Consider the following 26,418-nt stretch of genomic DNA (forward strand, 5'->3'; position numbering starts at 1 on the left):
CCACACACTGTGATAATAGTCAATAAATCATTCAATCTGTGGCTGCCAGGTAAGAACTGAACCTGTGTTGCTCTGCTGGACAAAAAGTGCTGTAAGCAAACAACTGAAAATTCAATATAGTCCTATTGCTCTCATGGTTCCTACACAGACCCCTCGCTTGTTAATGCCTTGAGAATTATAAAACATTTAATTTCTACAACCAAAACAGTTTGATGCTTGAGTTTTCCTAGTCCAGAGTGATGTTTTCATTTCTGTTTATAATCAGTTCCACTCTTTGGTTTCCATGTACCAGGGACTTTTTGCATGTGATTGGTGCATTGACCCCTTGGGGTCTGCATACTGCTTCTCTGGGATTTGCAGCTAAGGTAACAAAGGAAAAAACCCTCTCTCTGTCAGTAGGGCAGAACTCCATTTATTTCCCAAGAGAAAGCATTGGGATGGGATACAAATCAGAAAAGGCTGAAAGCTACTGCTCTTGCATAAGGCTCTCTTGTCAGAATTCTCAGCATTGCCAAGCACACAAAATTTCAAGTGTGTGTGTGAAAGATGGAGTTCATTATGCACACAAACACACATACATTTTCCATTGACATATTTGTGCAAATTGCATACTCTTTTCATACAAGTTTAAAATTTCAGTCCAAACTGCTGTCTGAAAAAGTTCAGTGTGATCTGTTATTGCTTGACACTCACTGAAAGAAAGCAGCAGGGATTTCTGGTTTTTAAATTTCCTGGGAATGGGATAACAACATCTAAGTGCCACTGGGTTGTGTTTCCTGTGTGTTATTCAGTAATTTTCCCCAGAAGTGGTTTTATTTTAATGACAGCCCATCTGATCCCAGAGTCTCATCTGAACACTGAATTAGCAAATATTTACTACCACAGTATTTGAATAAGCTTAATGCCTATCCCAAGATTTGAGTCCTTTCAAAGCTGGAGTCTGTGAACCACATTTATCCTGATAAATATTGTTAACCCCAGTTGCTTTCATGTGAGAGGCCTGTTTTGGATTTTCCAAACAATCAGCCAACCTTCCTGCATTAGCAGTTACCATTTCCACAGGGATCTTTCTAGCTGTGATTCAGCCTCTCAGCAGTTCACAAGTTCAGGGCTTACAGAAAGCAGGACTATACCTGCCTCTCTTCATAGACAGCAGAGATGGGTTTATTTTTAGCACAAGTATTCCAGAAATACATTCCTCCCCTCTTTAGAAATCTGTGGAAGAGACAGACACACATACAGACAGTTTTGCCAACATTAGTAGCAGTGGGTTCCTGAAAACTACTTTTTCCACTGTCTCTTGTAATCCCAAACCTTTTTTTCAGTGTGCACCAGTTCTCTCCTATGTCTCAGTCCATAGGTGCCATGACTGATGATACACCAGACCTTTGTGCATAAGTGCTGTTACAGGTGCAGAGCATGGGGAGCTGCTGGACCTCTGTAGCTCCAGGCCAGAACTTAGCACTTAGAAGTGCCCTGATATTTGGCAAGACCAGCGTTCAGTTTGGGATGAGTTAAAAATACTTGAGCACCAAAAACCCTGACCAGAACTTCAGGAGAGTCATTTTTGCAAAATCTTCCTGCTGGAATTTAAGGTGAAAAATACACCTTCCTCAGGTTGAGAACTCAAAGCTGAAGGCTGCATTGGAGAAGGCAGGTCACTGTCCCTCTGATGAGGGGTAAGCCTGGGCTGCTCTTGGATCTCAGGGACTGTTAGTTCATCACAAGTGTCCTGGTGCTTGGAGATTCTCAGGCTGCAGAAACTTGCTGGTGCTATAGCAATGTAATTAGTGTAATGCAGTGTAATGTAATTAGCAAGTCTTTTTAATGTGTGAATGACTGCTGGGCTCATGTGGAGTCCTGCTCTGCCATGGAAGCAGGAGTTGGGCAGTAATCACAGGAGATCCTGCTCTCCCTTTTGCTGTAGGCTGTGGTTCAAGTCCAACATGATGCTGAACCCCAGGAGAGTCCCACTACTCCAGTAAAAGCTGTGTGCACTCAGCATGGCACAGGATGCCATCCATTGTTCAGATCTGCAGTACAGAAATGTAGCTTGTTGACTTCATGGCATATTTCTGCCATTATCCAACATCCTATTGCAGTGCGCCAAATGAAACCCAATGCTGGCATGTGCCTTCCAGCAGGATAGCTGATCTTGTTTGCTTTGGAGGGACAGTGGAAGAGGTCCTTACTCCAAGAAGTCCAAGAACACTGGCTACATGTGTCCAGCATTGATGATGAAATGAGCTATTTATGAAGAAGCACCCACAGGACAGCAATGTGTTACTCGTGTGCATATGTACGCAGTATTTTTAGTGGTGACCCTAATAAACACTTTGCCTCCCACCTGTAGGTACAAAACTGCAGTGCCCTAAGGTTTGAGTCACTGGCAGCAGCGAGCCCATGGCCCAGCATTGCTGTCTGTATTAGTTATCTCTGAAGAATTACCAATGGCCAATGTGGATGTAAAAATAGCTGATGACTGTTTGTTTCATCTGTCTGTTACTCGACACCGCGTGGTTATTCCAATACGTATGTTTGCCTCTTCCCCACCATGATCTCCGCTTGGTTTCCCCTTGCCTTATAACTATTTAAATACATTTTACTAACTTCGGATTCCTGGCTCGTTTCACTTCACCTGGCTGGGCAGGTCTGCGAGGATTCAAGGGTTAGCTCCTCCACTTTTATTGTTTTTGTTTATTTTTCAGTCTTTGTTTTTATTAAAATAACCATGTTCAGAGGAAGAGTCCGACACACATAAGTAATGGGAACTGCTAATAGCAAGCAGGCTGCTCTAAAATGTGCTGGGGCTTTGACTTAAGGGAAGAAAGCACAGCCCTGCATTGTCCCCATCAGGAAGCTGGAGCACAGAAGGTAAGGGGGAAGCATGTTTTAAAACAGGGAAATGGTGAAGAATGGTGGTTTCTGAGTGTGTGAACGTGTGTGCATTCAAGCATCAGTAGTGTGATTGATCAGATATGAGAAATCAAACATAATTTAAATCTTTTCTTCAGTCCTTTAATTTTGTCCAGCTTTTTTTTTTCCTCAGAGAAATGCAGGATTGTCTCTGAAAGTTGTGTGTGGAAAGAGACATACACATAGATTTGTTTGCAGTGAATACTGTTTATGACATGTAATTATTTTGCAAATAGGTGTAATCTTTTTAAAAGAATATTAAATGTATATGAAGCTCCATTTAATTTTTGTGCATTGTGCTGTAAACAACTTTAAGGAAATATACATTGGTTTTATTTTTCAGGTGATTACTCCTACAGATAAGCTACTTTTTAAAACTTTAGTGATTTTTATAGGGTTTGGAAGGCTGTTGGAAGTTTCTTTTTTTAGGACAAATAGGAATAGAATAATTTAATTATTTTATAAAAAGTAATTACCATGTTAGAGAGCCTGAAAAAGTAAGATAGTTCAAATACCTATGCAGTGCCAAGAGGCCATTATAAATGACTGTGACTATGACTTGTATCCACTTTTAATTGGGAAGATTTCTTAAATGGCATAAGTTTTTCTTACTCCAGTTTTTGCAGGGCTTCTTAGTCTGCTATCCTAAGGAACTGCATTTTATTAGTCTAGCTGCAGGACTCAGTAACAAAAAAAAGAACAGAAATTATTAAAATGAGCTTGCAAACCCAAACTGCTTATGCTTTTTAAAATAGCTTGTAAACTAGTAATCTGATTGAATCTGAATAGGGAAAAGTTTTACAGCAGCAGAGCAGAGTGACTGGTTCACACTGGATTTGTGCAGTACCACCTAGGGGGTTCCTCTCTAGTCCTCTGCTGTTTCTGGCAGGGAGGCAGGGGAGAAGGAGAGAGACAAGAGATAAGAAGGACAAATAAGCTTTCTGGACAGGATTAAAGTCTGTGGCTCTCTTCCTTCAGTTCTTCAAAGAACTGACCACTTAAAAAGCAAATGTCCTCAGTTAAATGCTTGAAGGATGAGGTCTGTGACAAACATGAAGTCGTAAAAGATTGCCAGTGCACTGGAGCCCCAGCTCCAATTCTCCATCTTCCACGCTTGTCATTAGGAAGGTATTTATGTACACATTCTCAGCTTAGTTACCAAAACAGCTGTAACTTGAGGGCCACAGCTGGGTGGAGGTTTGCAGGTGTAATTGCATCCCTGCACTGCAAACCAAAGGCACACAGCAATTTTGCTCTGTAGCCTCTTATTCCTACCTACTTCTCTGAAATGCTTGTCTTACCTGTACTTGCATTGCCAGAGTTGTGGAAAAGGTCCACAAAACTTTTAATTTTAAATCCAAGACCAGAAACAAAGTCAACTAACCCTATAAGCCATGCTGAGAGAAAATTCCACTCATCTGTACCAGTCTTTCTTTAGTCCAGCTGAGTTACACACAGGGAAAATTGCTGGCAGAGGCAAATTCTGCAAGTGGTTTTTAGCTGCAGGCCTGCCTGCAGCTGGGGTGCCAGGTCACACAGAGCTTTGGGGGCTCCGAGCAGAGGGTGAGCTCATTGCTCTTAGAGGTAACTGTGCACTGCTTGAGGGTGTGTTGCATTTTGGGATCAGCTGTCTGTGAGCCAGCTGACAGGTGTGTGGGGAAAGGACCACAGTGGGAGCTGCATGTCTTTACTCAGAGGGGAACTTTACCCTTGAGATAAGGTTGTTCCTCTTCAATCAAGCCTGAATATGCTTTTGGGTGGATCAATGATTACTTACACATATCTGAATTTGTGTGTGTATATGTATGTATACATATGTATATTTGTGTATATGCGTGCTGAGCTTGGTGTGTTACGACTCTCTTGCTGCTTGCCAAGTTTTTATGGCTTTCAAGTGTGTGTGGTGGAAGAGACTGCCACCAAGACCCCTGTCCTTTAGCAGTCTCAGAGAAATTAAGGCAGCATTGAAGCTGTAAGAGGACAACCCTTACCTAGAAGTTACCCTTGGGTTTCCCTGCCAAATGATCCTCTTTGGACAGGAATAGAAAGCAGATATTTAATTATAGTTCTAGGTTTCTTTATCATCCATCACCTGTGCTTGCAAATAATGATATACAAGAAGGCAGTAGCTAGTAATGATTAATCTAAATCATCTGTTAGCAGTCAGACCCATCTCCTTATGAGCCAAGAATGTCAAATAGGGATGCATCTTTATTTTCAGCCTCTCACATAGCCACATCCCATTAGTTTCAAGGATGCTTTCCCTGTTACCTACACAGTGTCAAAGGCTGTTTTGGGGACTGTGAGAAGGCTATGACAGTGAGGTACATAAAGACCACCTAATTAATACTTTCAACTTGCAATTTTTGGAAGTCTCTCAAAGAAATGTATGTGGTTAACATCTGGCTACACCTTAACGTGCAAAGTCAGCAAACAGCAGTCTCTGGCAGTTTACAGCTCCTACAGCTCCTCAGTCTCAGATGTGCCTCTGTCTATCAACTTTACCTGGATCAGACATAAGCTGTCATACCTCAAGGCTTGCCTGTCTGCTTCATTATAGACCCATGTAAAATGTTGCACTCTTCTGGTGGCTTTTGTTTTGTTGAGGTGTATTTCATATGTCCCTGTCTCTATCCTTTGCATATTTCAAAGCACAGATCTTCATTGTGCAGAAACTGGGATAAGTGCCCAGGACTGCCCAGGGTGCTGGTGCAATAACAACATCATACTCAGAGGGAGCTGACCCCTGCAAGCTGTGTCAGAGTTTGTGCTGGAGCAGTGGGGCAGCATCCCTTATCATTATATTGTTCACCGAGACTCTTTATTTTGACTGACCTGCTTTGAAGTAGTGATATTAGGACTTGGTCTGTCTCTCCAAAACTGAGAAATTAGTCTTTGACCAGGCTTGTGAATTGAATGAAGCCACAGACAAGTAGCTAGATTTGCCACCTCTGTGGTGTGTGGAGAATTGAGAAGGGATGGGAAAGAGAAGCAACTGGTGTCAGCAGCAGGCTGACTAGGCTGATGCTATTGTTTGTCTGCATGCTTCTTCAGAGGGTCTGGGAAGCCCCATGCTGACAGCATCACTGAAGTTGCTGAGGGACTGACTCTGCCAGAGTCATCAGGGTCTATCTCTTGGGGAACAAGTGTGGATTCTCCTTAAAATTCTTCATGCTTCCTTTTCTGTCTTTTGCATATATACTTTAGAGAATAATCACAAGAAACACCAAAGCAAGTGCATTAACTGTGAAAGAATGAGGGATTGGCCTGGGGACACACCATTAAATCATAACACTTAATCAGTCTATGAATAGGGAGTCTGCATTTCCCAGGGCAAAACCAAAACAACTCTTGTGCACAATGCAGAAAGAAGGAGCTGGAAGGAACTGTCATCTTGTTCAGGGTGGGATTTTTCTCCTGGCTTTTGCTCCTCAAAAGGAGGAATGTAGTATGGCCTCGAGAGATACCTGGGGCAAGGGTGAGGGGGCTCTCCCCTGCCCTCCCCAAGGCCTCCCATAGGTGTGTAGCTGTCCCATGGCCATGCTCCAGATAGCAGACAGGAGACAAGTGACAGCTTTTGTCCTTCAGCTGGAATGGCTCTGTTATAATCACAAATGGTTGAGGAGCAGCTTGTCATTGGAGGAGAGATGTTATGTGAAGGGATGGCTGTGTGCTTGGGTCATGTGCTCTGGCATGCATGGAGTATCACCCTCCCTGCCACACTGCGTGCTCAGGAGCAGAGCTCTTTTGGCTGCATTTGAAAGCTACAGCAAGGTGTAAGTAAGAAATAGCTCTGTTCCTGCAACCTGAGCCAGAATATTTTGAAAACTCCACTTTCTCCCCACCTCTGATACCTACACCTTTTTGTCTGTGGTATTTTGGTATATTGCCTGTCTGTAAATCCTGTGGAATTCAGTGGGTGAGAAAGCTGCTTAGAAGTTGGAACAATTTTGAACCTAGCACATACAAACATTTTAAATTATCTTATTAAATGAAAACAGATTCAGCAAAGTCTTTGTCCAAATCTTGAAAATATCCAGAAGTTATAAAGAAAAACAGTAGATGAGACTACCAGTTCTCAAAGAATAATCCTTTTTTTCTGCAAGCCTGTTATTTCCTGAGGTTATATCCTGTGCGGTGGGTGTGGGTCAGACTCTCCTTGTCAAGAAGCTTACATGGTTTAAGTGTAAACTTGACAATGCTGATGGTATCAGTGTGTTGGGGCTGATGAGCAGAGAGCAGTGTAAGTGGGGGATGGTTTCAGATTCCCCAGCCTGGAAAGAGAAGTGAGGCATGTCTTGTTGCTGGCTGCAGATTTCCTCGTGTAGGTCACAGAGGAGAATACACCTGTCTCCCATTTGTGTCTAGCATACTTGCTGATATGGTTACAATTTTCCCATGACAGAGATTGGGACTGTCTGGTTGGGACTGTCTGATTGGGACTGCTCCTGATTACAAGGCATCCAAAACATTATATTTGTTTTCTTGATCACATTTTATTTTTATATATTATTAAATTATAAATATATAATTATAAAAATACATATTTTGATATTTTTTTTCCCTTCCCCCTTTGTCATCTTCCACCTCTAGCCATTGCAGTGCTGTGATGCTTCACAGCTTTCCCTCTGCTGTGGGAAAATCTCCTTTCTCCTATTCAGGAAAGGAAAACTCAGAAGCCTTCATCATCTAACACTTTCTTGAGAATGGAAAGAGATGAATACCTGTCTCATCAGCCAAAAACCTTCCAGTGCTCAGTGAGGGGACCATACCATTGTAATGTCAGCTGTCACCACCAGCTAGTGAGGAAGCTTTGAGTTTTAACAATCTTAGTAAGATATAGGTATCAAGCACCTGAGATGAAGCAGAGATCTTTGCAGTCTCCTCCAAATCTGGTTGAATTTCACTATGCAATGTAATGCCAAGCTACAGCACCATACTCAGTTGCAAGGGGGGGTGGGGTAGGCTCACAGAGATTAAAGTTATGAAGGGAGGTGGAAAGACATATTTTTGCCTTACCTGAGAAAGATTAAGCTCTTCTTGTGCAATTCAGAAAACACAGATTTGGTTCCCTGCCCTGCCACAAATGCCCTCTTTGATCTTGGGCAAATCAGCCACTTGAAGCTGGGCCTTAGCTGCTGACCTGTAGATGAGACACAGATCCTGCTCACAGTGGGAGAGTTTGCAAAGATAAATAGCCACGAGGTGTTCATGCACCATATTGCTGGGGAGCTGTATAAATATCTTGGTGTACAGTGACTGACCTAGTTACAGACAGTGGCCTTTTCCAGGCAGACATTTAATGCCAAGAAACCCACTGTTTGGGTTCAGTTGCTTAAATGTCACTTGTCTGTGCTGACTGCAGGTCATAGGAGGGGCACCATCCCTTCTGCCTTGTGTTTCTCATAGACTCATGCTGTTTGTCAGGTGCTGTACCTGCCCTTGGCCTGTGTCAGTCATGTGCTCTGTACCTGCCCTTGGCCCATGTCAGTCATGTGCTCTGTGCCTTTGACTTCCCCTGTCACGTCTGCGTGCTACTGGCTCTTCAAAGGCAGTGAATCAGGAGATGGAAAGGATGAACAGCAGTTGCAAGAAAGCCTCAGTCCAGATACAACCCTTTCTGAGAGACATCTCCTTCTTCCAGACCTAACAGGCCTGTTGGCAGGATGGGGCATTTGGAGGACATTGGGAAAGGCAATCTGGAGACCGGCTGGAAATAACTGTTGGGTCTTTGCCACTGAACCAGAAAGGGAAAGGTAGAGACACTTGCAGTCTCTGTTCCTCCCATTTTTCTTCATGTGAGGTCTTCATCTTCCAGTGTTTGAAGCTTTGTGGTCTGAGCTGGAAAGGTAAGCATTTCAGCTGGGGCTGCAAGAGGTTCACCTCCTTTGAGGAAAGGACACAGCAGGATGCAGAACACACCGTCATTAACTAGGTACATTTCTTCTTTGTGTTCATACTTCCACCAGCCTACACTGACCTTCCTTGAACTGATGATCACCTGGTTCCAGCTTCCATTGGAACAAATTAAGTAGCTTCAGTAGAGCTCACTGGAAGAAAAAGACTTCAGTTCTTTTTTTCAGAAAAAAAAATGAGAAGAGGTTTGATTAAACAAATAAAAACACAATCATATTCATTTTAATGACATTTCCCCTAGAAAGATAATTCAAAATTTATGGGCTTTATAATTTAAAATATTTACTTAGGGAAATTTCAAAACAAGATCACACTCTCTGTTGCAGTACCATCAGAGTATTGTTTGACATCGAAAATAAAATGAAAGATTTCAGTTAATGCTAAATAGCACACACCCTCTTTGCTTTAAGAACACTAATAACATACTATTATAGCTATTATAGTATATATACATATTATTTCTCATAGCCTTTTTTCACTGAAAATGGTGAAATAATCTAAAATTTTTTAAAAGGTTTTTAATTCTAAAAGAAATTTTGAAATTCCCAATTTAATTTCTCTTCAGAATCTTTATTCCATGTGAAATGTCAAAACCTATCTAAGTGAGAACAACTTGCCCTAACACACACACAAACATATTTCCAAAAGTTAATATTATCCACACGATGACAATTCAGTTTGGCAGCCAGCTCTGCTGGTGCAGTCTGGAACTACACCATGCCTGCCCCACCACTCTTAGGTCTATGTATTCTAGTGTTATTTTATCCCAAAAAACCCATTATTTTATCCCAAATGTACTCTTTTCAGTGATGAGCAATACAGGTTAGAAAATCAGAATTGTCCAGAGGGCACTATTTGGTGGCATAACAATGTGATATTGGTTCTAACCCCTTTCCTTTGCATGTTGGTCTGAATAACTCATGGGGGTGAGGTTTGGCTCTTTGCAGATTAATTTCACTTTACTGTGGTTACAGTTGCATATGTAGCTTCTGGACAGTGCACCAGTGTTGGCTGAGGAAGTAGACGCATTCAGCCACCAATTCTGTTCTCAGTTGTTCTACTGACGTCTGTAAAATGACTCTAGATTTATACCAGTGTAAGTGAGAACAGAAGCTGGCCCAAAGTCAAGAACAGTCTCTCCTCTTCTCTGGCCCAGAACAAGCCGTTCGAGGCATAATTGCCAGGCCAAACCCTCAAGGGGAGAGGACCCAGTTTCCTGCACTGGTTCGGTTCAGACACACGGTTTCTTTGCCTTGCTTGCCAGTGTATGATCAAAGACCTGATGCTGGAATAGCTGAGGTCACCTTGTTCTATGCTACTCACTTCTGCCAGTCTTTGGGATTTTCAGCCTAAGCTGTAGAGATCCACTTCTTCATCTTCCATCTGCTGTGGTGGGTATTTGTATTTGAGTAAAGCTGTTCCCCTTTCCCCAAGCAAGAGAATTCGCTTTGGTTTCCCTTTGTGACTACAAAGAATTGGTGAAAGTGATCTTGTTGGATGAGGGAAACAGAAGTTTGTGCTAACAGATTTAATGTTATGTCCCTCTCAATTTAGAAATTGCCTTTCTTAACAGTTCAGGGAAATATGGCTTGAGCATCATTGCCTCTCTTGGAGGCAGCTCCCCTGCTTGTTGAGGGTGTTGTGATCCTCCCCAGGTCCACATGTTAATTCCCTGACACCTTTCTGTTTGTTTTCCTAAATGAGCAATGAATCCATCAGTGCTGTGATCATTGACCAGCAGCAGCACAGTCCGTCCTCATTCATGTGCTGATCACTGCTGCCATGCAGGATTTTCCAGCAATGTCCAAGGGACCTCACTGAGCCAGCCCTACTCGGGCTAGGGAAGAGCTGCCATCGGCTGGGAGCACTGTCTCAACTTGATGACACAAAGCTGAGGAGACCTTTTTCCATCCAGAGCTCTCATCTGATAATGAAGTCCTGTGTGTGCCATGAACAAATATGAACCTATGCAAAAAAGTGATCAGTTCATTAGGGATTCTCCTATTTCCCATGGCAAGGAGCATTAACTATTCATTGTCATTATGAGCCCCTGGAAACTTAAAGCAGCATGTGTGGAAGTGGAGCATGCTGCTGAATAAACGCCAACCAGCAGTCACCACAGGGTTCTGAGTTTTGAGCTGGAGCCGTGGATGGATGCCACAGAGAGAGTGCCAGATGAAGAATACAGCTCACAAAGATTAAAAAAAAAAAATCTTTCCTTCTCCTTCTCATGGGTAATGAAGTGCTGCTGACTTCAGACTGCTGTGCAACTCCCAGAGGGCGCTGCCAAAATGCCAGTGTGATGTCTCATGGCATAACCCTTCAGCCAAATACCAGCCCAGGGGGGTGGGGGAACCAACTGGCCCTTTATATATTGCAGCAGCAGTGATGTCATATGCTCCAGCCAAGTTTGCTGGTTTACCCAGCTCCTGTCTAGTGAAAAAAAAAGGCTGACATTCAGTCTGTGCCAGGCCAGGAATAGTATCTGTAATTTAACCTCCTCATCACAACTTGCTAGGCACTTAAGAGATACACTGAAAAAAGCCTGCTATTTAAAAGAGAGGGGAAGTTGGTTTCTCGACTGAACTGCTTGAAATCTGTTTTTGTGCAAACTTTTTCAGTAGCTTGTATCAGATGATGCCTACCACTAACACCTCACTCATTTCTCAGCAATTCCAAGTGGTTTCAGATGCCCAGCATCGCCTTCCTTTTTCTTTAACATAGACTAAATTCAGACATCCTTAAATGTTTGCACTAGCTGAATCATGACCTAAGCTCAAATGCAGCGCCTTGCTTGTTAGTGGCCATATTTGTCCAAAAAGGTAAAGAAATGGGACTTTACCAAGTTATTAAACCAGTCAGGAACAGCTTCTTTGCCTAAGAAGTTGTTATCATATTTATACAAGGAATAGCTACAGCAGTACAATGCTGGTGTTTCCATCCAGTCCCGGTAATGGTCTGCACCTTGAACACTTGGTGCAGATACAGCTTTTCCAGCTTGAAACATTATACTTTACAAGCACCCGTATTGTGCCCAGGCAAGACAGGGATTGTCACAAGGGTTTCAGAGACAGTGGCAGTCACTATTCTTTCCTTCATCAGTGGCGCCAGCTTGTTTTTGTAACTGTGACTCCATCTAGGAAAATAATTGCTGAGATTACATCATGATCTCCATGCTTAAGGTTACTCTACTCACTTTCCAGCAAAAGTTCTCAGTTTACAAGGGACAATATATTTCTCCAGATCTCTGTCCATGAGATCTGAAAGCCAAGATTCCTCTTAGTTCAGGCTCCACCACCACTAAGTACTGATAAACATTGTGCTACTGGAATGTACTCAGCAGCCCTGTTAATGAGGGAGACAGAACTTAATCACCATCTCCCATGTCTGTGTTGGCTTTGCACGGTTACGAGTACCACAGAAGCAGTAAAATTGTAATTTAACCTCTGAGCAAAGAGAGAACTGACTGCACATCTCTGGAGCGAGGATACCTTTTACATCGGGCTGTAACCAGATGTAACACTGTTGTTTGCTTGCTTTTTCCTTTAGTTTAACTTTTTTTTTACCCACACATCTTAGACAACAAAAAGCTGTGATTAGTATAAGCTTATCCCTAAACACACAACTGCCATTCCAGGTGAGGGGCAGGACACAATCACAGTGGGTGATTGACACTTTTGCCAGTAGGTTTTGAATATCATGAGCTGACTCAAAAGTTTCCTTTGAGAAGACTGTGCTATCTGTATTACCTCAGGGCCAGACAGTTCTCCTTGTAGGAAATCAATGTATTTTTGCAAAGATTAGGCAAACTGGCCCTAACCTTGGGGGTTTCCACAGCAGAAGTATGGCAGCAATTCATGTTCACCATGGCTGAGCTTTCCTTTAGCATCTCCAGCCTCTGGTTCATGCATGGAAGTAAAAAGGTGTTTTGTTTACTGCCCCTTACCATGCCAGCTGCCCACCTTTCATCTCCTTTACCACATGGACTGAAAACCAAGGACTTTCAAACCTCAGCTGCTTTAGTTCCAAGTCTACCAGATTGACGTCTGTATTTGTTGACAGTAGAAAGCCATATACAGGTGGAGTGGGGGCATATATTTTCCTTTCAGTCCCTCTGAAAGGGTGGCACAGCAGGGAAGAATTCTTCTTTTTAGCCTGGAGTCATCACCCAGACTTTACAAAGGGCAGAATGCCAGGAAATCATTGCTCACTCAGCTGCCTGTCTTTGCTGGGGCTACCAGAGTGTGCTGGAGATTGTGACACTTGTTTACTAGGAGCCTGACTGCACTCCACAAGCTATCAAACCCTACAGGTATTTGGTTATTGTCACTCTGGGATGGACAGCTGTCTCTTTTTGTAGAAAATCCTGTAAATCAGCCCTAAAATGGTTGTAAAATGGGAGTGAACAAATGAACAAAGCAATCCTCACATCATGCAAAAAAATATCTTCGTTTTCAAATTGCAGAGTTCACTTAGGATCCAAAAAATGCTGAAGGTCAGAAACGTCCTGGGACACTACTTCTGTAGAATCTACATCACTGGACTATTTCTACCTCCTCACTAAAGATGGTCAGAAAAGAAGTCAAATACAAGTATGAGAGTGAGTTCTAAAAACAAGAAGCAAAATTATAAGGCAGGTATGTATTTGTATTTCTCATTTATATTACAGTTAAGAATCAAAACCAGGAGCAGGGTGGCCTTTCATTTGTCTTCTCTTTTTTCTTGCTGCATTATGCACAAAGATGTATGTCTGTGAGGGGTGGGAAACTCATGTTTGAAATTCTTTGTACAAAGTAAGATGGAGAAGCTCTGTTAGGCTCATTTTATTTCTGGTGTAAATCTATTGTAGTTGAGCATAAGTCATTGGAATTGCATGGCTGGAAGGATAGGATCTAAATTCACTATGATACTTGGAGTCTAAAAATAGGTTGGCTGAGATTCTTTTAAATAGAAAAGGAAGGTGAGGAGTGTTTTCATTTGAAGAAACAACTGAGCCAGAGTAATTTAGCTGATTAACCTCTGTTCCTCTTACCTTTGATAATTTGACCAGCACTGTTCATCAGAGAGAAAAAAGGTCCTTTCCAAGTGTCTCACTGAGATGGACGAAGGTGGAATCAGGGATTTGGACACCTGGAGAGGCTGGAATCTAGATCTGAATTTCATTGTTCAGTTCTACAAGCTGAACCAGTGGATTCAAGCTTGAGATGATCTTCTACTTGTATAGAAGTCACTGTAGATGTGAACTGTGGTGTTTCAGCTCCTCACAAGTTCGTAATGCCATTCTAAGGAGGAAATAGAGATACCAACCAGACTTTAGTTAAAGAGTTTTAGCCAGTTCTGAAGTATGCTTTTAAACTGAGTCTCCCTGCAGTTAGTCAAAACTCTGTTCAAGTCCTCTAATGTGAGAATAATCATCTGAAGGATTTACAGAGAAGCTGTGAAGAGTTTTAGTATAAAGATTTCAAGTACAGCCAAAGGGTCTATTTTGCTTTTACTTGTTCAATTAAAAGATTCCCCCATCCTGTGTTCAGACACCAGATACACAAAAACCTCAGCACTGTAGTCCCTGACTGTGTGTCATAATCAGTCTGAGGTATCTTGTAATTGTGTTGAATGGGTTACCTTTAGCTCCCAGTAGCACTGGAACTGAAATCAAATGTTCCCTGTGCTAGTGTAGAGGGTCTGCTACAGTCCCCGAGGCACTCCTGCCTTCTGCTGGCTAAGCTGATGTTAGCAGCCTCTTCAGTCCAACAGACCAACACAACCCAACTGTGGGTGGCTAAATTGTACTCCAGCACTATTTGTCTGGAACATGCACAGTAATCCTTTTTACCTGTGGTGCCACTCTCTTTTCTCAAACAAGGGTTGTGTTCATGGCAATTATCATGACAAAGCAGTGACAATTAAGTTTCATCAACTTTTTTTTTTTTTTCATTTTGGACTTAGTGTGCAATGATGTTCTCAGTGACAACTTTTTTAAAGCAACTTTTGTTGCTGATTCTTCCTGGCCAAAAATGGCTAACTATTTTTTTTTTTTTCTAAATGGATGCACAGCACTTGGAAGTGTTTATGGTTGGAGGTACAGAAAGGGAAGTGCTTGAAATTTGTTTCTTATGACCTTGTTTAGGAGCTCAAATAAAAATATGAGGTGCAAACACCTTTTTTAATGGCTCTTTCCAGAAATTAAACTATCTACCATGAGTGACATGACTTGATCAAAATGACAGTGGTTTTTATGTTGTTCATTGTGTTGCTAGCATCACAAAATTAGTCAGTGACTGATACATCTGGAAAATGCTCTCTGTCTAATAGTGTTAATATAGAAAAATGGTAATTTATAATTTTTGGCTTTGCAGAGAAGAAAGTTTCCTTCAGCTATTCTGTAAGATGAGTCAATGTGCAGCAGCACCATCTGGAAGAATGACTTTGTGCTTGTGAATTGCAAGCAGCTGGATCTGCCTCACAAAGTCACCTGCCTATTCAACATCTGAAACTAATCCTTTGGATACTTCACCCATGACTGTCATGAACAATGCAGGGAAATAAGAAACACACAGAAGGACACAGTGATTCCTCAAGTATTGGGAGTCTCCTGGATGATGCAGACAGAGAAGTGAGCAGCCTCACAGCTCGGGCTTTCAAAAGTTTGTGTGTAGCAGAACTTGAAGACCCTTACAATGAACCAGAACTTTCCATTTCACCTGACTTTGCCCTCCAGTTGTCTGCTAAAATTCACTCAGGGACGTTAAACCATGACATCAAGAAAGGCAATGTATGTGACAAGCTAACAGCAAAAAACAATGAACATACAATATGGGCTTCTACATTCCAGCAGTTACCTAAGTGTGCTTCGGAGGAGAAGATGATTGCTAAAAACAACACCTTTGCCATGGAAAGGAAATTGAGCTTGCCAGTCCCTGGTCCAAGAAACAACAAGCATGTTTCAAAAGTGTCCTCATTGATTAAGACATTTGATAAGACTGCAGACCAAGGGTCAGGAAGTCCTCTGATAACAAATAAGCAGCCCATTAAGAATAACTTTCAAAAATACAAAATAAATCATGGCAATGATACTGCTTCCTGGGATGATACAGACATTTTAAGCATCCACAAGGAACCTTCTGGATTTTCTGAGGCTAGTCAAGGTAGCCACTACCTCAGTGGCAAACATGAGCCACAGAGAAGACCTAATAAAATAGACCTGAGTTATGGGGACTCTGATGGTTATTATCCTGTGCTGATTGAGATGTCAAAAGTCGCCAAGTCAAATTTTTCCCATTCTTCTAAGAAGGCCTTAAAAAACAGAAACTTGAAAGTCAGTGAGCCAGCAAAAAAAGGTAGTTTTCTTCACAGTGAGAATAGTGCTTTTGAATCATGGAATGTTCATCATAAAAAAATGACAGAAAAGGAGGAATTTGTTGACATAAAAATGGAAAAGGAGGGTCTTGCATACCGGGAAGAATCACCATTTGTTAAAGGATCCCACACAGGTGAACATAAATTGTCACCTGCCCTGACCACTGTTGCTAAGAAGAAAGAGAAAGATTTTCAGATGAAGCCAACTCTACAAGAAGCTTCTTTCTCTCTCCGAGTTGTACCTCAAGGTCCTTTCCCTTCAGAAACCACATTTCCTGTTGCTTTCCCTCCCACACCTCCCCCTAGGAACCATGTACACCTGGGTCCCCCTCGGCCTCCCCCTGCCCCACCAGCGCTTCCTCTCCCACCCCCAGCCCGATCAGGCCATCCCCCAACACCCCCCAGCCCTGAAGCCCCTCCTACCCCCTGCCCCTCCAGCGCTTCCTCTCCCACCCCCAGCCCGGCCAGGCCATCCCCCAACACCCCCCAGCCCTGAAGCCCCTCCTGTGCCACCACCCCCGGTGCCAGCTCGACTTTCCCCCACTGCCCTGTCCCAAGCCTCTGTGTCACCCCAGTCTGTGTCCTATAGAACAGTTTCACCCTCACTCAGGTTTGAGACACCCAGTCCACCTCCTCCAAAACCCCAGGCCACCTTAACTGAGGAGGAATCCCACAGCGCCCAGCTGGGCAATACCTGTCCACCCTGGAGGAGACAGAGGGCTACAGAAAGGGCAGCAGGGAAGAGACAGGCTGCAAAGGAGAAGGTCACAGACAGCCACAGGACCTCATTGTCTGAAAAGGCAACTGGTGCTGACCTTGGTCTGCATGTGACTCCTCTGGCTAAACAGGCAAACTCCCCTGGATCCATCAGTCCCTCTTTCAACATCACCGAACTCCTAACACCTGTCATTCCACCAAAACAGGAGGTGGACACTGCTGAAAGGGAGCTGATCCCACTGACACCTCCTCCCACAGAGAGCACGGCCTCAAGAGACCAGGAGGAGAGCACTTTAGATGATTACAGGTCTTGGGATAGTTGCAGATTGACAGCATCGAGCCTGTTATTTAACTTAAAGGATGTGCGCAAACGTGTTAAAAGCATTTATACCCCTTCTCCCCTGTTAAGGGCCTTGGAGGAGAAAAATAAAACAAGGGAAAATTCACAGGAGAGTACAAAAATGGATCCCTCGTTCTCAATTTCTCATGACAAAAGTGAGAAGAATATTACAGAGAAAGATGAATTGAGTGATATAGCTTATGTATTGTCTAGCAGTGCTCATGAAAATGACAATAAAACAAATTTAACTGGACACTTCACAGGCAATTATCTGAGTTCACCCCAAGAAACAGAAGACCTTCCATTTTACCAAACTGGAGACAGCATGAAACAAGACAATTCAAAACACCAAGATTTGGTTAAAAACACGGGGGATAATGAACATTTCCTCTCATTCAGACATGAATCAAATGAACCTGACTTAGGAAAGCATCAGCAGTATAGAGCACAGAGACCATTCAGTAGAGACAATGTAGCTGGGCAGCCCATGCAAAATCACAATGTGCAGGGTGAGGAAAATGAAAGACAAGCTGCTATTCAGAATGAAAATTTTGCCTTCAAAACACTCCTAAATCAACTCTCACCAGAAGAAGATGAGCCTTACAGTGGCACCCAAACCAGCATTGTGATACCTGGCCATGAAGCACGAGGCAAAAGAAGCACTAGTTCCTCAGACCAGTCCTTCGTCTCCACAGTGGAGCAGCCACTTCAGGAAGAGCCATTTCTGCCTGTGCCCCTGATGGAGCAGACATGCCTCCAAGAGAGCCAGAGGACTGACAGTGAAACGGGTTCAGGAAGTAAGAAAAGACACAAGGAGAGAGGGAAGGAGGTTGGGGAAGATGAACTGCAATATTGTGCTTGTATCAGCCCTGGTACTGATGCAGCAGAGAAGAGGGAGGGAAGTGTTACTGGGAATGAGCAGAAGAGCTTGATGGAAGAGAAACTAGGGAGAGAGAAAAGGGAAGAGGCCAACAGCACAAATTCTGCATCTGACAATATAAGAGACACGTCCATCACCAGATCTGAGGAACCACAAACACCATCGTCTTCAAGTTCAACCAAACCCAGTCTGTTTATGATTAAAGATAACACATTCAGGTCGCCTCAGGTAATAAGGGCTGTCAAGCTGCCCCTACTCCGGTCATTTTCCCTGGATGATACAGTGAGCAGCAGTTATAAGGAAATGGAACGTAAGTTTATGTCCCCAGCAGTTTACAAGCAGCACAGAAACATGTTGCACGCCCAGGAGGTTGGCTGGTGGGCATCAAGACACAGAGGGCAGCAGAATGTGAGAGATGGAGCAACTGACAGAGAAAAAGAAGCCAGTGAGCCTGGATCTACTTCAGTAACACTGGATCCCAGTCTTCTGGAAAATACAGAGAGCTTTTCATTTGGAAAACTGACGGAAGAAGATGAAAAGATTTGTGTGTTGTTAAATAAATTTGGGAAAATGGATGAGGAAAGTGTCTGTAGAAGTAAAAAGATACCTACAAAAGCAAGACATAGCTTAGCACAGCCAATTATAGGACTGGAAAATGACCAAGCACAAAACAACCCCAGTTATCCTGCAGAAAGAAAGACAAATTACTTTAAGAATCATCATTTGTCTAACCGCAAAGGGGGCTCTTGTGCAAAAAAGATAATCACTAGGCAGACAATTTCCCCTGTGACTGGCTCCATGTTAGAGGACCACACATGTTCTTCTGTATCCAATGACACTTTGGAGGATATCCTGCATACAGAAGGTGCACCTTTGTTAGACAATCTTTCATGCTCTGCTGTTACAAGCCCCAGGTCAGGAAGCACAATGCACTCTCTTGCTGCCAGTTCATTGTCAGATAAACCAAGTACTTCTGGCCTTAGAGAAACAGAAGATGTTACAAATCCTGCCTTGTTGAACATGGCACTAGAGAGGCCTGCGGAGGAGATAATCAATTCTGCACAAAGGAATCTACTTTTGGATGTCACAGGGGGAGATGGGAGACTGGAGCCCAGGGGACTTGGTGGGAGACCAGCAGGCAAGCCACCCACTGTGCCACCAAAAACAGAAAAGGCTCTGCGTCGGGCCAAAAAGCTGGCAAACAAGAGGAAAAAAGTGCAAGAGCAGCAGAAAAACCATCAGACTGAGCATGCAGATGCTGTAGGGAGAAAGCCTACTCATTCTGGAGAGACAACAGTGTCTGCTTCACCCTTAATGTATTCTCCCCTTCATCCTCCCCTTCACCCAACATTTACTCCTGGGAAATCTAGACTAGCACCAGCAGCAAGCTCTTCACCCTCCTCAACCCAGCGGAAACTCCTCCAGGACCCTGACTCTGGTCAATACTACGTGGTTGATTTACCAGCCGAAGTTAATGTAAAGACATTTTATGACCCAGAAACAGGCAAATATATTCAAGTCTCAGTCCCTTCCTTGGAACAGAACTTACACCAGTCCACCTCTTCAGAAATGAAGAATTCTCCCTATGCCTCCTACCCCAGAGTGCTGCCTTTACCAGCCTCGTCAGTAGCTGTGTTGAAATCCCCTTCTCAGCTCTCTGAACCCGCCTGGTCAGTGCCTGCTGCACCAGAACCACCTGAACTACCTGAAGATGGCCAGCAGGACTACAGATACACTGAGTCTGTGGACACTCTGCCAGACACTGAATCAGTCTCCTACTCCTACCATCACGATGCTGGAGAAACTCAGGTTCCCTTAGGAAAGGATGTGAGCCCAACCCAACCTATTGTCACACTCACTAATTTAGATGATTTTGCTGCTGAAGGAGTATCTTGAAAACTGAAGTTACAGAACATGCCAGCTAGTGTTTTTAAGAACTGTTTGGACAGACACATGCACACAAAAGCACATGCAGATTTGATATTTGTACAATACTTTGTCTGAATCTCATTGTGGTTTGGGTGGGAAAACAAAAGAAAGCTGTATGTGTTGAAAGATGCAAGGTAATGACCACTCTGAAGAAAAGAGAAATTGAGTAAGCACCAAATTATCAGTGAGATGAAGGGGCAATGCCAGCTAGGCAAATACATTTGACAATGTAAAACCACTGCTTGCTGCTGCTGCTGCTTTGTCATTAAGAAGGCTGGGATAGCCAAAGCAAGTGTCCTATTGCCCAGATGTGTTGCATGATACATGACACTAAATAAAACCTGTGAGACCATCCTATGCATCCTATGAGACCTAGAACTGATGCTGTATCTACTGAACTTTCCTCACTCACTGCCTTTGAACTCTATTGACAGGTAGAAAGGCTGTGGCTACAAATATGCCACATATGCAAGATTAATTTTTTGCACACTTTGATTGCCCTGATGCCATTGGCAAGAAGATTGTATGCTGGATGCACGATACAACAGCCATGTCCAAAAAAAAACCTTTTAAACAACCAGAATACAGTTGCAGCTGCTCTAGATTTCCCATATGCTCCTGCAGTGCACACTGACATGCTGCTGAATTCTTTACAATTCTTAATAATATCCAAATAGGTTCCCCCAGAGTCAGGGTTTATTTTTAATGCAACTTAAAACTTCAGGTTATCTTGATACTTGGCCTGAAATATTTTGTTGAGGAGCGAGGTTGAATTAAATCCCACAACAGTATTTAATTGTTTGTTAGGACAAGAAGTTCTTAGCTATTGTAATTGAAATGTGTTTTGTTTTGTTTTCAGGCTCCCACTGAAACATGGAATAACTTTTAAAACCTGAAAAATGTACCTAAGTTTGATCTTGTGAATTCTGTGATTTAATACAAACAAACAAACAACATATTCAGAACATCCAAAGTATTAATTTCTAAAAAAGTACTTCTTTGAATTATCACTTTTCTGAAAATCTGTATGAAAATATCACTCATCCTTGCATAGGCTCTTTTTTATCATCATAGTTAATGAGGAAACCTAGCTGAAAAGATGGAAAAATTGAATGTATGGTACCTGCTTGTAAATATCTGTATTTGGATTATTGGCTTCATTTTTTCTGTCTCATTTTCATACTGTGTTCCCCACTTATAACTGAAGTGCAGAAGCTCTAAGGAAGAATTATGCCAGTGACTTTCAGCCTGATTCACATCTTGGGCAATTTTCACAGGATTTTTTTCAGTGAAGCAGCTCTTGATTTCCTGAAAAGAAAGGGATGAATCAGGCCTTTTGTTAATGAATACAATGTGGAGACAGGACCCAGCCACTGCTCCACTCTCCCAGTGTTATTATTTATGACGGACTTTTCCTTCAGAAAATTTCCCAGGACTGAAGCCTCTTTTGGGACACAGACCCACTCTGTGATTTTTCTCTTCCTTTACCTGAATTCAGCTCTCAGCCTTCCTCCATCCCTGACAGGAGCCATGTGTTCACAGCCTGTCCTGGTCCCACGAGACAGTTCCTTTCATCAGTGCCTCTTACTGAGGCATTTCTCTTAGGCAAACACTAAGGGCATCACTTCACTGCTCACAGTGGGGTTTGGATTTAGCCTTTAATGATTTTCTGTGGTGGATTTCACCTGTTACACATTTTGTGATTTGGTAGGTTTGATTGCAGCAGAGGTGTGGGTTGGAAATGAAGAAGCTTGTACTGGTATGTTTGAGTTTTAACCATGTTCAGTCAAATGACCATATTTGAATAAACATTTATTGTTCAGTTTTCCACCTCAGAAAGTTTTCAACACCTGACTGAATAAAGCTCTGAACAACCTGGGGTGTCCTCAGAGCTGACCCTCCTTGACCAGGAGGCTCACCCAGAGATCTCCTGAGATCTTTTGCAGCCTGAATTATCCTGTGATCCTGTTCTGAAAACATTAAAATTTAAATGAACCTTGACTTGGAACTCGGCAAATGCAGTCTCCCCTGAAAAAGGGCTCATTTTGAAAGAAAGTTTTTTTTAAAAAAACTGAAAATCAAGAGTGTTTCAAGAACAAGAATTCCTTTTCCATTTGTAAAATTAAGGGAAGTGGCTCTTACTATAAATATTTTTTTAGTCACCGATATTTTGTAAACTGATGGTGCTATTCGTGTTACACTTCTCTGGTGCTGTCACTCTATACAGCATAATGTCTATCCAGTATAGAGAGCATCTCATCCACGTGTTAAAATATAGATAAATTGATCCATTAGAGCTTTCCATGGTGCATTTAGACAAAACCTATGAAATCTTAAAGCCTATCAGAATGCACAAGCCTTTCTTTGGTGTGTGTGTGTGGGTGTGTGGTATTACAAATTTTAATGCCCTTAACGGCCACAAGTTGAGAAGTAGGCTCTCAGAGGACAGGATAAAAGCTTCCTTTCCAAGGGAAGACTATGGATATGAAGTATCTGTGCACAGATTAAAAAACTAATGGTAAGTTGATGACAAAAATGTATACCTGTATTTTTAAAAGCCCCTTTTACTTCTTTTAAAAGTCTCTTTAACTGTCATTTATTTTGTAGACATGCACACTTTTGAACCCTTTTGTCAAGGGCCTCCTAAAACTCTTATTGTGGAGAACAGGATGCTCCATTATACTGCTTCCAGGTATGTGAGGAAAGCAGGGTGAATTTTTCCCTCTGCTGTTAAGGTGAACTGCAACATGGGCATTTAAAGAGGAGCCAGTCCTAACTTGGATACCAAATACATTTCAAGTAGGACTTCTTAATTTCCATCAGCCCTTTCTGCTAGCTTCAGGGAGCTGCATTCACAGTGAGCTGTGTCTCTGAACAGCACCCAGAGGGGGTTTTGACCTGGAGAATTTGTAAGTAAATTGTTGTAGCAAGGTGAGGGTCTTCTCCAAGATAACAAGTGATAGCACCTGATGACATTACCTGAAAGGTAATTTCCATGGAGGTTTAGATTGGACATTAGCAAACATTTCTTCACTGTAAGGGTGCTCAGTCACTGGAATAAGCTGCCCAGGGAAGTACTGGAATCACCATCCTTGGAAGTGTTCAAAAGGTGTGGTGAACACTTGGTGCTAAGGTAGCTGTTGGTCACAATGATTTTAGAGGTCTTTTCCAACCTTAATGATTCTATGATTCTTGAAATTAAATAAACGGGGGAGTTTTGAGAGTAGATAAGAAAGTAGTTTTTGTCTTGTACCCAAAGCTTTCTGCACTTTGCCACAGGGCATAAATGATATTATAAAAGTATTGCTCCAGGTCCTAGCCTGGTATTGAGCAGGAACCCTTCAGCAAACCTGTCTCTGGCCGAGCCCATGCTGCTGGCCACCTTCTTCCTAGGCTGTGTGAATGTGTGTGAACAAACATACCCATGCATCCATGTAAAAAACCCCATATATATGTGTAATATACCTGTAAAACTGCCATTTGCACATCAGTATAAGAAAGCAGTAATGCCTGTGATGGTGAACACAAAATGTTAGTGTGCTAAAGGAAGACAAATGACACTTTTTCAAATAACAAATACTTTAAGTTCCTTGCTCTGTTGTGTTCATGTTTGTTGGGGGGATGTTTTCCATTGCTGTTGTGGGAAACACCTCTGAAAAGAGGTCAGTACTAGGCAGAAGGAGAGCTGTAAATTGACCCTTTTTGGGGGGGAGGGGTGCTATGGGAAACGTGCAATAGTCCAGAAAGCAGTTGTAGGAAAGCAGTGTTTTGTGACAGTGACACTAAGTTGTAGGTTAAAGAGGTGTGGAGGCTAGCCAAGCCAAATTCTGCCTTGCCAGCAGGCTGTGGTAGGACTGAAGAACACAGCAGGCTCTTGGTATGCACGGAAGCACAGCAGGCTGAAGGCAACAGGGGCCATTGCCTTCACTGTTTCCTTCTCCTGTGCGTGGCCTTGGTGCATGTTGCATTTCTTGGTGCCCTGAGGCTCCTTTACAGTGGTGGTTCTTCCTTGGCATGTGTGACTGAGGCCAAACCTGACTTAGCTAGTCCTTGGTTCTAGGGCCAGAACTGCCTCCCTCTGAATCTCCTTCTGCTTGTGGGGTGACTGCAACGCCAACAGTCCAGCTGTCACATGGCAGACTTGGACTGCCATCCCACAGCCATGGCTCTGTCCCAGGGGCTTGAATTTCCTCATGGAAAATGCTGGATTTGTTTTAGAGAGCTGAGTTTAAGTGAAATGGCCTAAATGAATGGATTTTTGTCAGCTTCTCCTTGGGAGTTCAGTGCCTTCCTAAGTCATCTGTCCAAGAAGATATATGTTCCACCAATGCAACTGTATTTGCAAATAAGTAATTATTTATTAAACAAAATAAATGGGACTTGTTTTATAATACTGGAATGACTTCTAGCTAGCTTTTTCATTGTAATTATGTGTCATTGTAATTCGATGTCCAGTTGTGCTGGCAGAGAAATTTGAGAACAAGGAAGTGTGTGTGTGTGTGTGTGTGTGTGTGTGTGTGTTTGTGCGTGTGTGTGTGTGTGTGTGGTACACAATTAAAAGATCTAGGAGATGACTGGATGCAGGGCTTCATCCCCCTTCCTCCCCTTCCTAAAGAAAGGAAGCAGGACACTGAGCAGAAGCACCTTTGGCCCACGACTCCTGCCATCATTCCCACCCTCCCTGTTATGCAAGGGCATTGTTCTGTCTGGCCAGAGGACCATGGAGATATGGTGCCAGCACCCAGTCCAAAAGCACTGGGAGATGATCACCTTCTTGCCACCACCCAGAAGACATCAGGGCTTTTGTACTCCCTGTGTCCCATCCACCTGGGGAAGTTACCAGGTGTGTAACTTGTCTTTTTTCACATTTCTCCTTATTTTCTCCTATTGTATGTTGTGTTATAAAACACACGGAGACTCTTCTCAGAGTGATTTTAGCTCAGTCCTTGTCCAGACTGGCAATTTTATTTAGGTTTGCTCTGCTTTGATCCCTGAGTAGCCAAGAAGCCCTTGCTGGCAGTGGAAGTGCTACTGTAATATGAATATAATAGGCCTTTAATCTCTTTAATAATAAAGAGAATAGTTGGCTGGTTATGTTTGTATCAGAAATACATTGACGGGTTTGCACATCTGTATTTGGAGGATATGCTCTGTTTCATTTCTGTGTAAATAAAAACTCTAAGTTTGATCCCTTCTCTCACTGAAAAACAGCATCAGAAGCTGGTGATATTGCACATGATGGGTTACATGGGCTCTAGTGAATACATATAAATGTGTAATTTGGAGCAACTGGTGTACATCAGTCATTTTTATTAAAGAAACTCTGCTTCAGAGCCTTATAGGAGATAAAGAACATGGAACACTTGAGTAAATTGGATTTCAATGTGTTTGGGGTTTTTTTGTGAAATCCTCATTATTACAGCAGAGGTCAGTGATTAATTTATTTTGGGTTTAGGATGATTATTCTGGTCTTATGATGATCTCACATTTAACACTGTCCCCTGATACTAAATATAATGTTGTAATTATGGGGTTTAAATGGATAGGGAATGGTTGAAAATGACCTGTGGTCTTCCCTTGCTTCTTTTTGATATTCTCAAAGTTTTCATGATGTTGATTTCTCACATTAGATAGTCAGATCTTTGGTACTATATGGCCAATTAGAGACTTGCTTCTAATATGCTATTGAACATACTTAGAAAGCAGCATTCCAATAGTGCAAAAGAGAAATCATTTCTGTCCCAACTGACTAAAGCTCTGTGTTTTTATTAAAGCAGATTTAACTCAAGCCTTGGGGGAAGCAGCTTGCAGTGGTAAAAGATAAGCACTTTCCTGTGTCCCAGTCCATACTGAATAAATTGAGGCCTGGGGTATTTTGAAAGAAGGAGAGAAGGGAAGACTCTGTGAGAAGCAGGGACAATCTTTGAAATCCTTCTAGCAATGGAAAAAAGTGGGACTCCGGAAAAAGTAAAAAATGTTCAAAGCAGGAGCTGCACTTTGCAAAGCCAGTGCTTGTCAAAGGAAGGTGCCTGAGAGGCAGATTCTTCTCTGTGCTGGCTTGGGCTCCCTTGTCATGGAGCTCCCCGGAGTGTTCACACTCCTGCCCCCTGGCATTCAGAACCTCATCTTGTCACAACTGTCCTTTCGCTTGCTTAAAGCTGGCATGGGGAATGGCAGCATTCAGAGCACACAAAAATGGAATTATTGCTGTGCCAGCATTGTCAGTGATGTCACCAACATGAAGCATTTCAGGTGAGCTAAGGTGGCCTTCTTCAGGACCATTCTTACTTCAACAGGGCAGAGATGACAGAGTCTGAGATAAACATTGATCTTTCTATTCCTAACACTGATAAGCTGCAGGGGA

At 42.7% G+C, this 26,418-nt stretch overlaps 1 protein-coding gene across 1 annotated transcript; it reads left to right on the top strand.

Annotated features, from left to right (window-relative positions):
• Positions 1-2,473: 2,473 nt before the first annotated feature.
• CUNH10orf71 (chromosome unknown C10orf71 homolog) lies at positions 2,474-24,453 on the top strand. The gene is made up of 5 exons (XM_039709445.1): positions 2,474-2,874; positions 8,561-8,765; positions 13,298-13,469; positions 15,189-16,586; positions 16,672-24,453. Exons 4-5 carry the CDS (start codon positions 15,365-15,367, stop codon positions 20,019-20,021), a joined length of 4,572 nt encoding a protein of 1,523 aa, XP_039565379.1. The 5' UTR covers positions 2,474-2,874; positions 8,561-8,765; positions 13,298-13,469; positions 15,189-15,364; the 3' UTR covers positions 20,022-24,453.
• The last annotated feature ends 1,965 nt before the right edge of the window (positions 24,454-26,418 follow it).

Source organism: Passer montanus, unplaced genomic scaffold (assembly GCF_014805655.1).
Source record: "Passer montanus isolate IOZ18808 unplaced genomic scaffold, ASM1480565v1 scaffold21, whole genome shotgun sequence".
NCBI classification, from domain to species: domain Eukaryota; kingdom Metazoa; phylum Chordata; class Aves; order Passeriformes; family Passeridae; genus Passer; species Passer montanus.

What these genes read in the sequence shown, in the direction of transcription:
- CUNH10orf71 (XM_039709445.1), top strand. Translation starts at nt 15,365, where the DNA reads ATGCAGGGAAATAAGAAACACACAGAAGGACACAGTGATTCCTCAAGT. An exon ending in ATCAGGCCATCCCCCAACAC is followed by an intron (nt 16,587 to 16,671) that starts CCCCCAGCCCTG and finishes ATCCCCCAACAC; the next exon opens with CCCCCAGCCCTGAAGCCCCT.